Source organism: Castor canadensis, chromosome 15 (assembly GCF_047511655.1).
Source record: "Castor canadensis chromosome 15, mCasCan1.hap1v2, whole genome shotgun sequence".
Taxonomy (NCBI): Eukaryota; Metazoa; Chordata; class Mammalia; order Rodentia; family Castoridae; genus Castor; species Castor canadensis.
Genome location: NC_133400.1, coordinates 17495440 through 17511026, shown reverse-complemented (window position 1 = coordinate 17511026; position 15587 = coordinate 17495440). Strand labels below are relative to the sequence as shown.

The window sequence follows — 15587 nt, the reverse complement described above, 5'->3', positions numbered from 1 at the left end:
ACCGGTTTTAAGCCTCGGGCCCTCCAGGCCGGCGCATACAGAGGGTGGAGAAAGCGGCAGAGGGCAGCTCCCCGCTGTAGCCGGGTGTGGGGGGTCACGCCCCGCCTCCATCAAAGCTTTGGCTAACGGCGCCTGCGGCTGCATGAATGGGGAGTCTCTGGGTTCAGTCGGGCTCAGATGCGTCTCCACTTTTTTTCTTCCAGTTGCTTGCTTTTACAGCGTCTTCTGTGCTGCGGAGACTGAGGAATGAAATTTTTTGTTTTTTTGGTTTTTTCCTTCGAACCCACAACCCCTGTGAGGCCCGCGGAGTCCCGGCCCGGAGCAGCCCCAGGAATGCGGGGAGAATGCACACCAGGGCTTCGCAATTGCCTTAAGCACGCCCGCCACGGCCCCACCTGCGAGGGGGCGGGACCTTGTGACGCTGAACCAATCAGCACCTACCTGCGCTCACCTGGCCTCCCCCGCCTCACACCCCCCGGCTCCCCGGGAGTTGCGGGGCTCAAAGAGGCACCGAGAGCTTAAGGGCAGCAGAGTCCCGCGGTCACCGCAGCTTCTCACCCTCCTCTCTCCAACCATGGGGCTCCTTAGAGAGCCTCTCGCGTCCCTCCTCCGCTTCCTGCTGCTACTGCAGGTACTCCTGTGTCTTACCCTTCCTCTGCCCTAGCGGGACCGCTCCCTGGAGGGCGGGCGGGGTCCGCACGTGGTGGTGGCGTCCGGGAAAGCGCGGGGTTGGGCTTCTAGGGGCCAGGGTCAAACAGGTGAGGACTCCCCAGGATGGGGTGTGCAGAGCTAGGCACGCCTGTGACCCAGCCTCTCTCTTTCCCCTTCTGCCCTCAGGCACAGGTTTTCTGGCTGCCGTGCGCAGGCTCCGAGCCGTGCCGGGCGAATTTCGGGGAGGCTGAAGTGACCTTGGAGGCGGGAGGCACGGAGCTGGAGGCTGGCCAGGCGTTGGGGAAAGGTAAGACCCTCCGGGAGCCAGTCTGGGTGGAACCGCCGCGCTGGGGATCGCACGGAGTCCTCTCCGTTGTGGCCCGCGCGAGGGGTGGCCAGGCCAGGGCAGGGCACTTCTGGCGCCGCCTCAGACCCCAGGGAGGCGCAGAAAGCCTGCCGGGTGCGGGTGAGTGGCTGGCGGAGAAGGCAGGGCAGCGAAACGCCCTCTAACGTCCAGCTTCTTCGTGCCCTGCAGCCGCTGCTTGCCTTGACCCCTCCGTGCCGGGCAGCTGAGCCCCTCACCCTGCCCCGACGTGGAAAGCTCCCCCGGCTGGCCCCAGCCGAGGAATGCGCGGTCCACATTCCTGCCCCAACCCCCGCGCAGGTGTGGGGATGAGCAGTGCCCCGGGCAGCCCCCTTCGCCCCTCTCGGGCCCCCTTTGTGAACCGTGCTTTGTGTCTCCGACAGACAGACAGGGTCTGTTTCTCTTCTCCGCGTTCCCCTCCCCCCGTCCCCCTTTTTCTTGGGCAGTTGGAATGTACTCTTAACCCTGCCCTTCCCGGAGGGCCTGCGCCGCTGCAGCCTGCCCGCGAACGGCCTGGCACACCTGGAATGGGGCCATCACGCACCGGCGATCCTCCCCGCTCCCCAGCGTCTTGGGACTGGGAGGGTAAATCAGTTGGGGAGTGTGGAGTGTGTGTGTCCCAAACCGGCAGGCCTTGAGCTATGAAGAGAGAGATCAAAGCACATTTTTGATCTTTCAATTTCTTCTTTCCTCCACTCAAGTTCAAAAACTTGAGTGGGAGGTCACTTGGTTGGAGAGCCAGTGTGTCATGAGAACCAGGCAGCTGCGGGCTGGTGGGGGCCTTCTTTCCCTCCAAGTGGACAGAACAATGGAGGTCCCTCCGTGGAATCAAACCCAAGTTCTTAAACAGGGATATACCTGGGATCCTTGGGTGGAACTCCAGAGAACTTGTGCATACATTTTTCTGGGGAGGGGACCTATAGCTCACCTGGCTTTCAAAAATTAAGAACCATGGCCACTTAGCATTTTTCTAGTGCTTTCGTATAATCCTCACCCACATATGCCCACAGCTTGAGGGGGGGGCCGGGTGTTGATGCTTAGGGGTAGAATGGATGTCCTTTGTTTCTCCAGATAATCCTGCAAAAAGAGGATTGAGGGCCTTGAGTCTGTAGAAGCTTGTTTTTTGTTTATTTGGCTTTTTCGAATTCTTTTCCGGAATAACTCTGCAGATTGACAAAAACAATTAACACCCAGGCTAGGCCAGGCTCCTTAGGCCCATGGCTGTAGGGAGCTGAGCAGAGGCATTAAGAGGCCATGCCTCATAAACCTTAAATTCTTGCACATGGCTTTATTGCTGGCTGGCTAACAAACTGCAACTGAGCCAACCTGTAAAAATGTTAACTCAGGCAGGGCCCCAAATCCTATTCCGGCTCCCTGAGGAAGCTTTATTGCTAACCAGACCTCTGCCAAATCTACAGCTCTCCCCGCCATTGTCAAGTTCTCAGCTATCGTGTGAGAGCAGGCTATGGTTTTGAGTGTTGTCAGTACCTTATCTTTCTTACCGAAGCGGGAACTATCAGATTAGCTGTCACTTTACTAGGCTTGAAGTTGTTGGAGGGAAGCTGTGATCAGGTTTTCGATTTCATGGTTGAGTTGGTGAGTGCTTCCCGGTGACGTCAGGCATTTTAAACCTTTTGAGGAAATTCAGCTTTCTCGGATGTCTGGCTTATGGTTGTGAAAATGGTGGGTTTGTGCCAGAAACACACCTGGTTTATAAAACAAAGAGTGGGTTATGCTTGGTTCACCTTGAGTCTCCCTGCAAATGATACTGGTTCTTAGGAAAGCTTCCTGTAACATGGGATGCCACTTTGTTTTTAAGTAAAATTGAGTTTCTGGGCCCAGATGGTCCAAATAAGTTGAAATCGCCCAAACTGGCCCAGCTACTTCGAAAGCTGAGGCAACAGGATCCCTGAGTCTGATCAGGGCCAGCCTGGGTACATAGCAAGACCCCCATCTCTTAAAATAAAAATAAAAAAAATTAAAAAGGCCTGTGGATGTAATTCAGTGGTAAAGTAAAACAAATATTTAAGGGTCACTTTTTTTTTTGGCGGTACTGAGGCTTGAACTCAGGGCCTCATGCTTGCCATACTTGCTAGGGAGGCCCTCTACCACCTGAGCTACTCCACCAGCCCTAAAACAAATATTTAAAATAAAGAGAAATTCCCCAACAAAAAAATAGGCGTGTTTCTTCTCTTGGTCTCTAACTATCGATACACTTCTACCTCCCCACTCCCATTCTAGCTCCCCATCTGTAAAACAAGGTTGTTCCACCCTGGATCCAGCCAGGTTGAAAGGGTTATCCTGGAGGCACATACAAACTCTCAAGTTTGGCCAAGCAGACAAGTTTCCATTACTGCTAAGGAAAATTGCCCTTGTTGTTTGCCCCTGGGCTATAAATATTATGGGTGTCTATGAAGTTGAGCTCAAAAAAATGATCTGACATAATTAATGCCTTTTTTGTAAGTGCATCTTCCCCTTCAAAGCGCTTCTACAACCCTGGGCTTGTTTTATCCTAACATCCCCTTGAGGCAGGTAAGGTAAATATTAAACACCTTGAGCTCTTAATCTCAGAGTTGCAACTGAAGAAACTCCGCAACCTAACCCTACCAGGGTTGTAAAGGTAGAGAAACCAAGGCACAGCTTGATGGATTCAATTCACTCATGAATTTCTGAGGTTCCTAGGTACAACTTTTACCTCTTGGTCTGTGTCCAAGATCTAGTACTTAAATAGGATGCCCTGTGGTATTTGCAGGAATCATGACAGTCTGGCAAAAGTCAGCCCATTTTACAGAAGAAACCTAAGTTGTGGTTTTTACCAAAGTCATTGTTGTAATATCCAGCTGAGATTTGAATGGAAGTCTATGACTCCTGAGTTCCTTGGCATTTTTAACTACCACAAAGTAGGAGGTAGATGGAAGGAAAAAGTGAAATGCTGGGGCCCTGAGACACACAGCCACCTGTAACAACTTCTAACCCCAAGAGCAATTTATTCCTTTTTACTGTAAGAATTTTCCAGAAACATTTCCAACTGGGCAAATAGTTCAAGAGACACTATCTCAAAAAAAAAAAAAAGAACTAAAAAACAAAATAGGGCTGGCAAGCGGCTCAGATGATAAGAGTATCTGCCTAGCAAGTGTGTGAGGCCCTGAGTTCGAACCTCAGTACTACCAAAAAAAAAAAGTGTGGGACCTACAGTGACCTTCCCATCCTTAAGGACAGTTGAGCACAGCAACGTAATGACAGAGAGCCAGGACTAGATTGAAGACCTTCAGTATGTTCAACTGGAGGTTAACCATAGGAAACTTGAGAGTTCAGAAATGAACTGATTGAGCTTCAAGATGGCTATGTTTAGTGGCTTTTGGTGTAAAAGCTGCATTTTAGGTTGGAGTCCCTCCTTTGGGTTATGCCCTTTATTTAAATTTTATTCTTTCAGTAAACAAGTATTTGGCATCTGTATATATCATGGTCTGTTCTAGAACTGCACCTGAAACAATGAGCAAAGTTCCTCCCTTGGGAAGCTTAAAGTCTGATGTTAGTTAATTTTTTATGTTTAGGTAGCTGCCTTGCAAAGCAGATGTTAATTTCCCCTTAGCTGGAAAATGGAGTACTGGGGCAGCCAGCAGTAAGGCCTGGATTTAAATCCTGGTTGGCTGCTTCACTGCCTAGGAGGATTCCACAACGCCCAATAAATCTGCCTCAAAGGAGTGAATGTTGGGGACCTGAGACTCTGAACCCAGCCAGCTGCCTTCCTGGCTTAGTGGCAGAGTAAAGCTGGTTGCCAAAGACTCTGTCTACGTCACCATCCATTGTGTCTGGGGAGCAGGTCTCAAACCTCTAGTCTCCCTTCCCACCTCCTCGCAGGGCACTCTGTTCCTAGGCTACCAGTGCAGGGTGTCCTCCCCTCCTACCATGGAAGGAAGGCATTGCTTATGACAGCAGTGAATTCCTAGGGCCAGAAGCCATAGCTCTGCGAAACATTTGGAGGGTAGGGAAAGAATGGGAGAGAACATTTCAGAAACTTGCTCTAATTGAAGAATAACATAGATTAAAGAAAAGTTCCCAAGTGATGAGCTTGATAACATCACCGACTTCAAATGCCCATGGACCTGGCACGCAGATCCAAAAATAGCATTAGCAGCACCTCAAATGCTTCTGCCTTCACTACCCTTCCTGCAAGGCAACCTGTCTGATTTCTGATCCTGTAGATTAATTTGCCTGTATATGATCTTTATATAAAAATCATACAGTCTAACCTGTTAGAGCTGGTTTCTCTCACTGCATTGTGAGATTCTTGCATAATTTTGGATGTAGGTAGAGTTGATTCTTGTATTCCATTATGTGACCATCTATAGTTCCACTGTAGATGGACATTTGAGTAGTTCCTCTTATTTTTTTGGCTATACCTAATCGTGCTCTGTGAACTTTTTTTTTTTTATGGTTCTGGGCATTGAACCTACAGTCTCAAGGATGCTAGGAAGGTGCTCTACCACTGATTTACATTGCACAACCCCACCATGAACATTCTTATAAACATCTTTTGGTGAATCCATGTACCCGGATCTGTTAGGTATATACCAGGGAGCACAATTGCTGGGTTGCCTAAGGATCCCAGTTCTGTGGTCCTGTATTGAGATGTCAACGTTTCTCTGTCCTGCAGTTAGGTGGTTCTCCTCTGGATACTCCCACCCCAACAATCTCCTTACCAGACCCATCCTGCCTGGACTTGTTTCTCATCTGGCCCTATGCTTAGGGACAGCAGGTCTTTATTATGTACTTGGGGGAGAAATCTTCCCATTATTTGCTCTTAAGCTAATGCTTGCTTCTTTTCCCAAAGTAGGAAGGAAATCTGGGAAGGGCTGTGCCTTTCTTAGGTGAGAACATCTTCCTGAGTGGAGATTAGCCAGTGTGGGGGAGGGTAGCAACCTTCTCATTTTGCCAATGTGGTCAAGTTTGGCTCCTCCCTCATTATACAGGCAGTGAGGCATCTGAGATCCAAGGCCAAGTTGAAACTGTATTTAGCCAAAAAATATCTGGGCATCTACTCAGTGCAAGATATTCAGGGGTAAACAAGGCCCATAGTTTCTTGACTTTGGTGAGCTCCTGGTTAGAGGTCAGTCACCAGGCAATTTTTAATAGTGAAAGCTTCATTTAATGACTACTTCTGGATCACCTACTATGTGCCAGGACTGTTGCATATGCAGAGGATACATTAGTGAACACAATGTGTGAACAATCCAAGCCTCAAAGACCACTATGTGCTAGTGGAGAAACAGACAAAATAAGGAGGGTGTGTGTGTGTGTGTGTGTGTGTGTGTGTGTGAGAGAGAGAGAGAGAGAGAGAGAGAGAGAGAGAATGAGAATGAATGTGTGATTGAGTGGGGATAAGAAGAAAATAACATAGAGTCACCTAGAAGAGTGGTGACATGTTCTTGGAGTGAGCTGCAGGAAATGATGTCCAAACTGAAGGCTGAGGAGTTAGGTAGGGAGGTTGGAGCAGGAGAGGTTGCAGGGAAGGTTTCAGCAGGGGAATAGCACGGTGGGTTCCAGGAACTTAAATATATTTAATCTGACTGAACCTTGGAGTGTAAGGTGGGGAGAGCCAAGTGAGCAGCAACTTGGAATTTTCTCAGCCCTCAGCAAACACAGCTGGAAAAGTGGGGGGAAAGGCAGGAGAACTGCAGTGGCAGTTCCTGTAGTAGCCCTGTGGAGGCCAGTGTTCCTGAAGTCTCTGAACCAGAACCCCGGACCCTACCTCCAGCCTCTCCTCACCCTCCCCTCACTTTCCTCAAACTGGAAGATATTGTCTGCCTCCATTGGATTTTCCCCCTTGTTTCATTTAGGTATCCAGTATTGCCTACCCTATCAGTAAGGCTGACAAGAAAGGATTTTTAAAAATTTCAAAAAGTCAACCTAAATACCATTTTTTTTGAGCAGTTCCTGTATCTTAGAATCACTGTATGCATTTCTTGTAATAAACTCCTTTAATCCTCCTAAAAACCCCATGTTGGGCAAGGGAATTGGCCCCATTTAGCTGGTTTGGAAGCTCAGGCTTGTAATTTTGTAATTTATCCATAGTCACTCAGTTAGTAAGTTGAGGATTCAGGCCTTGATCCCCGGTCTAACACCCTAATTGTAAAGTACTATATGGGTGTCTGAGTAGGAGAGAAAAAGAACTTGTGAGTCCTAGACCCAGGGAAGCCAGAACTTCTGACCCAAGACCTTTGAATTTCTATTCCCTCCCAGGCCCCTGGTAATCACCAGTAGCTGGTTGTGGGGTCACGTTCCTCCAGCAGCTCTGGCTTCCCTTTTAGCCTGAGTGGAAAAGGCAGGGTTCAGATACCTGGCCCAATAGCTTTCACACTGACACCCTCAGCCTTTCTCAACTGAGACTCAACTTCTGCCCCTCATCCACCCCACTCCACCCCTGGCTCCCAGCAGAGGGGTTTGATAGACTTTGCACTCCTCTTTCCCCCTCCCCTGCCAAATCCTGTGCTCCACAGTTCTGGGTTATCTAGAACGTCAGTAGTCTGCAAACTTCCCCCGCTAAAGAAGCCCCTGCAGGCTGCAGCTGCCCTGGTCTTGCTGAGCTTGTGGGTGCCAGGGTCCTGCTACCCACGTAGCCAACGACGGTGGCTCATCCTGGGAAAGCAAGCCCAGTGAACAGCTTCCTTTCTCCCTTGACCCTGTGTTTGCACTCACAGCTCTGGCTGTGACACTGGCTAAGAGAGGAGAGGGCTTAGAGCCAAGAGGTTGGGAAGGCATGGTGGGCTGCTTCTTCCTCAGAGGCCCTAGGGAGCCTTAGGGAGGAAAGGTCAGTTTTCTCCTGGGACTCTGGCACTTAGGTTGAATGGAGAGATGGGGGCTGAGGAAGTGTGATTTATCTTCCTTCCTTCCTTCCACCCACCCTCCGTCCCTCCCTCTCTCTGTTTTTTTTTTGTTTTTGATATGGGGTCTTGCTATGTTGTCTTAGCTAACCTCGAACTCTCCATCCTCCAGCCTCATCCTCCTGAGTGCTGGGATTACAGGCATGAATCACCATGCCTGGCTTCCTCCTAAACTTGAGGAGTACAGCACTTTCTCCACTCCTAGTCACTTTATAGAGAAGCCCAGAGAAGTGGTTTGCACTCAGTCCATTCAGAAACTCTTTAGACTCTTGTCAAACCTGGCATCACAGAAGACCTGTGATGTGTGTCTAGACGCTGGTAAGGGAAAAAGGGGTTCTAGGCATGGTCGCTCACCCCAAACTATTTGTTCTGAGGCAAGTTACTCTGAGTCCCAGGTCCTTGGGTCTAACTGTCCTGTGGGAAACACACTGGAGCTATGAGGTGGAGCTCTGCTTGGACAGTTACAGGGACATTTCTGGGGCTGAGGAAGTCTTGCTCCCCTTGGCTGGGACTGGCTGTCTTGCTTCAAGCTGGCTACCTGCTGAGCTTCCTTTGTACAACGAGCCCCATCTTGTTGTAGCTTCAGACGGGGGCAGGGGGGGGATAGCTACCTGTGGTCTCTTCCCCACGCAAGCCAGAACAGCAGGCTAGCCACCCCCTCTCCCTGTGGAGTCCATCAGCAGGCTCCCCAACAGACTTCCAGACCTGCTTTCTTGTCTTTTATGGTCTTTCCGCTTCCAGAATTCTCCTGCATTCCCTAGGTAAGACTTAACCCCACTCCTACAGGTTTATCCTTGCCTTTGGCCTTTGAGTCAGTAGTTTGCAAGTTTGGCTGAGAATCAAAATTGCCTAGGGCACTTTTTATTTTTGTATCACCCCACCCCCATTATATTATCTATGTAGAACTGGTTGGGATTTTAAATTAACCCATGAATATATAGTCACTGTAAAGACAAACAGGCCTGGTTCTTAGCACTTTATATGCATTGGTTCATTTTAATCTTCAGGCATGGTACTATTACTATCCCATTTTACAGGTGAGGAAACTGAGGTCAGAGAGCTTAAGTAACACAGCTAAGTAAGTAGTAAAATTTGAATTCAAATCTCAGCAGGTGATCAGAAACCACTGAATCCACTCAATCAGAAATAAACACCGGATGGTTCTTTTCTTTCCTCATTCTTTTCCCTGTGGGTAGGCACAGTTAATGGTTTAATGTGAATCCTTGTAGATCTTTTTTCTGTACAAAAACCTCTGTATGCATACAGAAATTTTTAAAGACTATGAACATTATTCCATAACTTGCTTTTTTCACTTAGAGTCACAGGCCTCTTTCCAGAATGTGAAATACACATCCTTCTTGTTTTTAACTGCTCCAGAGTTTTCTACATGGTGGATGGCCCATGATTTATTCAGCCAATCCTCTATTTTTATCTTTTACAGATGAGGTGGTAGGGAGGAGTTAGCATAAAAATTGTGAAGTGCTTGGATGGTTAGAAATCTAACTATTGGGAATTGCCTTATTAGGAAAGACTGTCGCAGGAAGATGATGGATTGAATTGTTCATCTTAACCCCAGATAAATTGAGCTTCTGTGGCCAAACAGTACTCTTAAGTCAGACTGTGCTGTAAGCATGAGACAAGGTCACCATACCGTTTACAAATCCTTAGTTTTCACAGTAGCCATTTTTTATGGCTCCATTATCTGGATATTTCAAAAGCATTTGAAGTCACCAAAACTCAAAAAATAAATAAATAAAGCTGCATGATTTAGAATAAACTACCAAATTTATTCACACTGGCATTTTCCTTGAGTGTTGAGAGCTTTAAAAATGTGGCATTCAAGCAGAGTTTTCTGTTTGGTTTTTCCCCTTCAAGGATTTCTTCAGAGTTCAAAATCTAGTTAACAAACCTTTTGTTGGATGAAAGTTGACTTCCATTCTTAAAGCAGAAACTCATTCTGATCTTATTTTTCCCTTAAGAGGGGCTTTTAAGTATTTTTTCTTAATCCCAAATACTGCTGTGGTGAAGTATGTACAGGGTGGTGGCACTGATGTAAAGGATGCATTCTTGAAAACCTCAACTCATTCATAACTCCTGTGATTCAAGACGTGGGTTTTTGTTTGGACTTATGTGAAGAACCTGTGTGGAGTGGGGAGCTGGGGAGATGCTTACAATTCAGTTGTCTCTCCAGCTCTACAATTGTGTGACTTGTGGTTTTTGTTTTTTTGGGGGGTTTTTTTTGGTGCTGGGACTGAACCCAGGGCCTTGTGCTTGCTGGGCAAGTGCTCTACCACTGAGCTACACCCCAGCCCAATTATGCAACATTTTACAACTTCTTTTAGAGATGAGGAATTTGCATTTCTTTAGAGTTTCATACAAAGGGAGACTTTAATGTTAGGGCACCATTTTTCAAATTCCAAAATTTGAAGTTTGCCTAAAGTATATCTGTATACATTATGATATGTATAGTGCTTGAGCTGGGGTACCAGAGCCACTGGGCCTGGGTCGAATCTGTTCACTTACTAGCTGTGCATCTTTGGGCAAATTGCTTAACTAACCACTGTGCCTCAGTCTTCTGATCTGTTAAATAGGGATAACAGTGGGGCGCTCATCTGGCTGTTGTGAGGGCTAAGAGTCGGTGTATAAAGCAGCCTGTGGTAAGTAGAGATGGTTGGTGTTAGTGGCAGTGGTAATGGTATTGTCAGAGTTGAACTAGTTGGGATACGTATTTCTTTAGATTGAATGCCTAGAAGTGAAATTGTTGGGTCAAAGGACTTTTTCATAATTCTTTTAATAATTGTTGGACACCTATTTTTACCAGGTACTATGTTAATTGCTGGGATACAGTGTTAAGCAAATTCTAATCGTCTTTGTCTTCATGCATTATACAGACTAATGAGGGAGATTGGAAGATAATCATTAGTAAACATATAATCACAAGTTGTAATTAATTCTGTGCAAGAAAGTTACACAAAGGTAGGAGAGTTTTTAACAGAGAGAACCAGTGTGGTTTGGGAGGGCCAAAGGAAGGTTCCTTGAGACTGTAACTTTTGAATTAGGATCTGAAAGATTTTAGGAGTTAAGTAGGTAAAACTGTAGTGGTAGGACAGTATTCCAGATTGGGAGCAGCATGTGCAAAGACCCTGAGGTAAGGTGGTTATGGTGCATTTAAGAAGGGGACCACCGTGCATGGTGCTATACTCCTGTAACCCCTGCACCAAGGATGCTAAGGCAGGAGGATTGAGAGTTCAAGGCCAGCTTGGGCTGCATAGCAGACCTTGTATCAAAAAGAAGTAGCGGACCAATTAGGCAAGAAAATAGACAGGAGTTGCACATTAAATATTTTGATTTTTTTCCCTAAGAACAATAGCACATCATTGATGAGTATCAAAGAAGGGATCGTCTTTCATTTTCTCAAATATACCGTGCTGTGGAATTCTTTTAAAAAGATTATTCTTTCTAAATGGAGATTTTTACACCCATTTAGATAAAGATGATGGTGGTGAGGGTAGAGATGGGAAAGTATGAGTTTTGGTGATTGGCTAGGAAGGGGAAATCTAAGATAGGAGAAGTGATTGGGAAGATGCAAGCCCCTGGCCCTGTGCTGAGTACTTACTCTTCGGACTGAGGTAGATAGTATCATGCAGAGCTGTGAGCAAGCTCACCCTGAGTCAGGCTGGAACTTAAATTTGATCCCAGGCACTCTGGCTCCAGCCTCCGGCCTGCTTCTCATGCCCAGATTTTAGGCTTGTGCCAGAGTGTGTGGTACACTGTCCCTGGGAGGCAAATGCTGGAAAAAGAATCATAATTGGGCTAAAGGAAAAGAATTTGGTTTTTGAAAGGGTCAGGGGCATGGCTCATATGGAGAGCAGCCCTGAGTTCAATCCCCAGAACTGCTAAAAAAAAAAAAAAAAAGAATTTGGTGTAAGTCCCATCAAAAAGTCACACCAATTTACCTACCAGAAATAAATTATAGACTCAAGAACTTAAACAGCAAATTGCCTTCACAAGATCAACCCCTAGGAACTCATTTAATAGAAGTGATGGATGGGCTGGTAGCAGGAAATGAGATGGTTCTCTCAGTCGTGTTTGTGAACCATTACTCTGTGACAGCATTAATGCCATTCTGAAGAGCTAAATATATGGAAAGGAATAGATTGGTGAGACTGAATGAAAGAACAGGTTTTTTTTTTGGCAGTACTGAGTTTCTAACTCAGAGCCTTGCACTTACTACCACACCTCCAGCCCTTCTTGCTTTTTAAGTTATTTTCCAGAGTCTCAAATTTATGCCCAGAGCCAGTCTCAGACCACAGTCTCCTTCTACTTAAACCTCTTGTGTATCTGGGATGACAGGCATGCAGCACCACTTCAGACCTATTAAGTTAGAGACTTGCTCATTCTTTGCCCAGGTTGGCCTTGAATTGCAGTCCACTCTTCAAGTAGCTGGGATCACAGGCATGAGCCACTGTACCCTGGCAAGGATGGCGTTTTGGCTGGGCATGGTGGCTCACATCTGTAATCCCACCTACTTGGGAGGATCATGGTTTGAGGTTCAGCCCAGACAAAAAAATTCTGAGACCTAATCTCAACTAATAAAAATAGCTGGGCGTGGTGTTTCACACTTATCATCCCATCTATGTAGAAAGGACCACAGAAGGATCGTGGTCCAGTCATAAATGCGAGGCCCTTTTCAAAAAATAACTGAAGGGCGGGGGAGGTAGGGGGAGGGCAGGGGGGAAGGAGGGAGAAATGACCCAAATGTTGTATGCACATATGAATAAAAGGAAAAAAATAAATAAATAACTGGAAAAAGTTAAAAAGGGGCTGGGGCCTAGCTCAATTGGTACAATGCTTTCTGAGCAAGTGTAAGGCCCTGAGTTCAAACTCCAATACCACTCACAAAAAAAGACAAGGAAATTTGAATTTAATTTCCACAGTTTTCCTCTATGGCAGTTGATGCCATGTTTTTAACTGTCTGCTTACATTGTAAGTCTGAATGACCTTCATCTTCTTGTCCTTTCATTTTGTGTTTTAAATCTCTGTTCCTAGATTCTAATAGTCCGTTGTGCTTTTTAAAGCATGGAGTATCTCATTTGGTCCTCAGCAGCACCTAGGGGTGTGTGTGTGTCCCTATTTTACAGAGTGGAAGTTGTGTTTATTTTTTTGGCAGTACTGGGGTTTGAACTCAGGGCTTCATGCTTTCTAGGTAGTCACTCTCTACCACTTGGGCCATTCTGCCAGCCTGAGGTTGGATGTTAATAGTAGCTGACATTTATCGTTAAAGGGCTTAAAGATCAAGTGAGATGCCCAAGGCTTCAGGGTTAACATGCTTCTACCCACCATACCTTTACTGTCACCCCAGCTGTCACAGGTCAGTCACTAGGATGTCTGTTCTTATATGGCCTTTGAGGATGGGATGTGGTAAGGCAGACAGCACAGGTCATGCTTAGCTTTGAATCAGCCATGTTCCACACTCCCAAAGTGCAGCCTAGCCTGGGTATATACTGGGAACTCTAAGGGAAAGACTGGACTTCCACGGGTAAGGTGACCTGAGTGGTATAGCTCTTTGCAGAGAGCTTTCTTTGGAAATCAAAACTCTAGAAAGAACTGCTTCCTCCTTCCTCAACAACGTGGGATCGCTACATAGTTTTTCTAGTCAGAGGAGAAAAATCACAGCATCAAGTTCTAATTATAAGTCAATTTTGTTTACTGTGGAAGAACTGGAGATAAGCAAAATGTGGGCCCACCTCCCATCTGGGACCTTTGTTTTTTCAAAAGAACACTTAAAAAAGATCTTCCAAGAGAGCACTTCATGGCAGGGGTTCCACCTGCCTACTCTGAGTTGCAGGGGAAGTGCATCCGGGACTCTAGCTGGTACCTGTGGTGCTCCCTCAAGCTTGCTGGCTGGCGAGGGGAGAGAGCCTCCAGGGTCTGTCACAAGGCTCCTTAGGGTACCTGAATGCTCTTTCCTCACCCACATATTCTCCCAGCATACCTTGCTGCCTTGTACCTGCTCCGCATTGGTCCCTCAGGTCCAGTCCTGTGCATAGCTGCCATCTTGGGTTATTTTGTTTTTTTGGTTTTTGGTATTTGTTTTTGTTTTTGAGACAGGATCTGGCTATGTAGCCGTGCTGGCCTCAATCGCTAATCCTCATACCTCAGCCTGCCCAGTGCTGAGATTACAGGTGTGTTCCACCACAATCAGCCATCTTGGTCTCCATTTGCCTGGAAGATGCATGGTGATAGGGCAGAGCCAGACTGCCTCCTGGTACCATGGCTCTGCCCCATCTCTCCTCATATGTACAAGTACAAAACTTTTATGTTATGATTATCAGGTTCATACTATAAATTGCTGTTTTGTGACCTGTTTGTTTTTTTTTTTTTCCCTCCCCTTCTGCAGATCATTATTTTTTCCTAGGTCGGCTTTCTTTTAGGACACTTTAAGCTATAAATGAGACATTTGAATGACTACTAGCGCAGCGTAAGTGTTAAGTTGAAAGGTTATTGAGCCTTTTTTCCATATTTAAGCAACAGTCATGAAGATCCTTGCAGGTATGGCTTTGTCACATCCGGGGTGATTTCTGGCACAGTGCTTGGGTCAGAGGACTAACTTAAGGCTTCTTAATTGCTAGAAAAGTGCTAATTTACATTCTCCCCAACCGCAGAGATACATAGCAACACTTGGTTCCCAAATAGTCCACAGCACTTGGCCTTTTAATTAGTATTTCTTAGTAAGTGAGCTTTATTCCAGGCAGGTGCTCTACCACTTGAGCCACATCACCAACCCTGCAAGTGAGCGTCTTCCTATATATAATTTTACTTAGGAAAATTCAAGAATGGTCTTTCATCATTGCCCCTCTTATCCCAGCCTCTTAACAGAAGGTCGTTATAGCTCTAAGGAGAGATTTGTTTGTTTTGATAGATCTGTCCCTAAACCAAGCTAGAATAGAGACTTCCTAGGCAATCTTTCCACCACTCTCCAAGGTTCCCTTTGGGCACAGCACGTGCAAGATGACATTACCTTTCTCTTGTAGTCAAAATGCCCAGAGGTCAGAGGACTGATTACTTCATGGACATTTTGTCCCCAGAAAGATGGATTATTTTATTTTGCCACAAAGCACCTCCTGTGGCTGAGAAGAGAAGCTGTTGACTTTCAAGAGTATTTTCTTGTGAGTTTGGAGCTATCCAGGCATTTCTGACTTGAAAAAAAACAGGCAAAGAACATAAGAGAATGAACTCTCAGCTCAGTATCCATCACTTCTTACAAGTCTGTTTTTAAAAAAAAGCTTTCTATTTTTTTCAACAGCTCTAGTACCCCTGGGACTGGATTCTTCTTGCCCAAGTTTTATAGAGGCGCCAGTTCAGGATCTGAGGCTAGGCCTGGCAGGATGGTTTTTGGAGAGGAGCTTTGAAGTTAGGCCAGGGACTCCTGGTTCCATTGGATGTCTTCTATCTATGGAGAGACGCAGAGCTCTGATTTGTTGTTGAATTCTCTAGAAGTAGTCTCAGGTGACTGACTTGTTATAGTCTAAGAATTATGCATTTAGGTTCAGTGTTGAAAGCTATCGGTTTATGTTGGAACTGGCTCATTGACTTTGTTATTCAGAATTCTTGTGGGGGCCCACCCCCAGTGGCTCACACCTATAATTCTAGCTACTCAGGAGGCAGAGATCAGGATGATCATAGTT

The 15587-nt window shown here is 46.2% G+C and overlaps 1 protein-coding gene across 2 annotated transcripts in view; it reads left to right on the top strand.

Moving 5' to 3' along the window:
• The first annotated feature begins 287 nt into the window (after positions 1–287).
• The window catches only part of Cdh3 (cadherin 3), a 45720-nt gene continuing 30420 nt past the window's right edge, over positions 288–15587 (top strand). Inside the window, exons 1-2 of one of the 2 annotated variants that reach the window (XM_074055765.1) lie at positions 288–631; positions 838–958. In XM_074055765.1, coding sequence (XP_073911866.1) covers positions 575–631; positions 838–958 — 178 coding nt within the window. In that variant the 5' untranslated portion in view covers positions 288–574. The remainder of the gene's footprint in view (positions 632–837; positions 959–15587) is intronic. The other variant, XM_074055764.1, reaches the window with a different exon arrangement.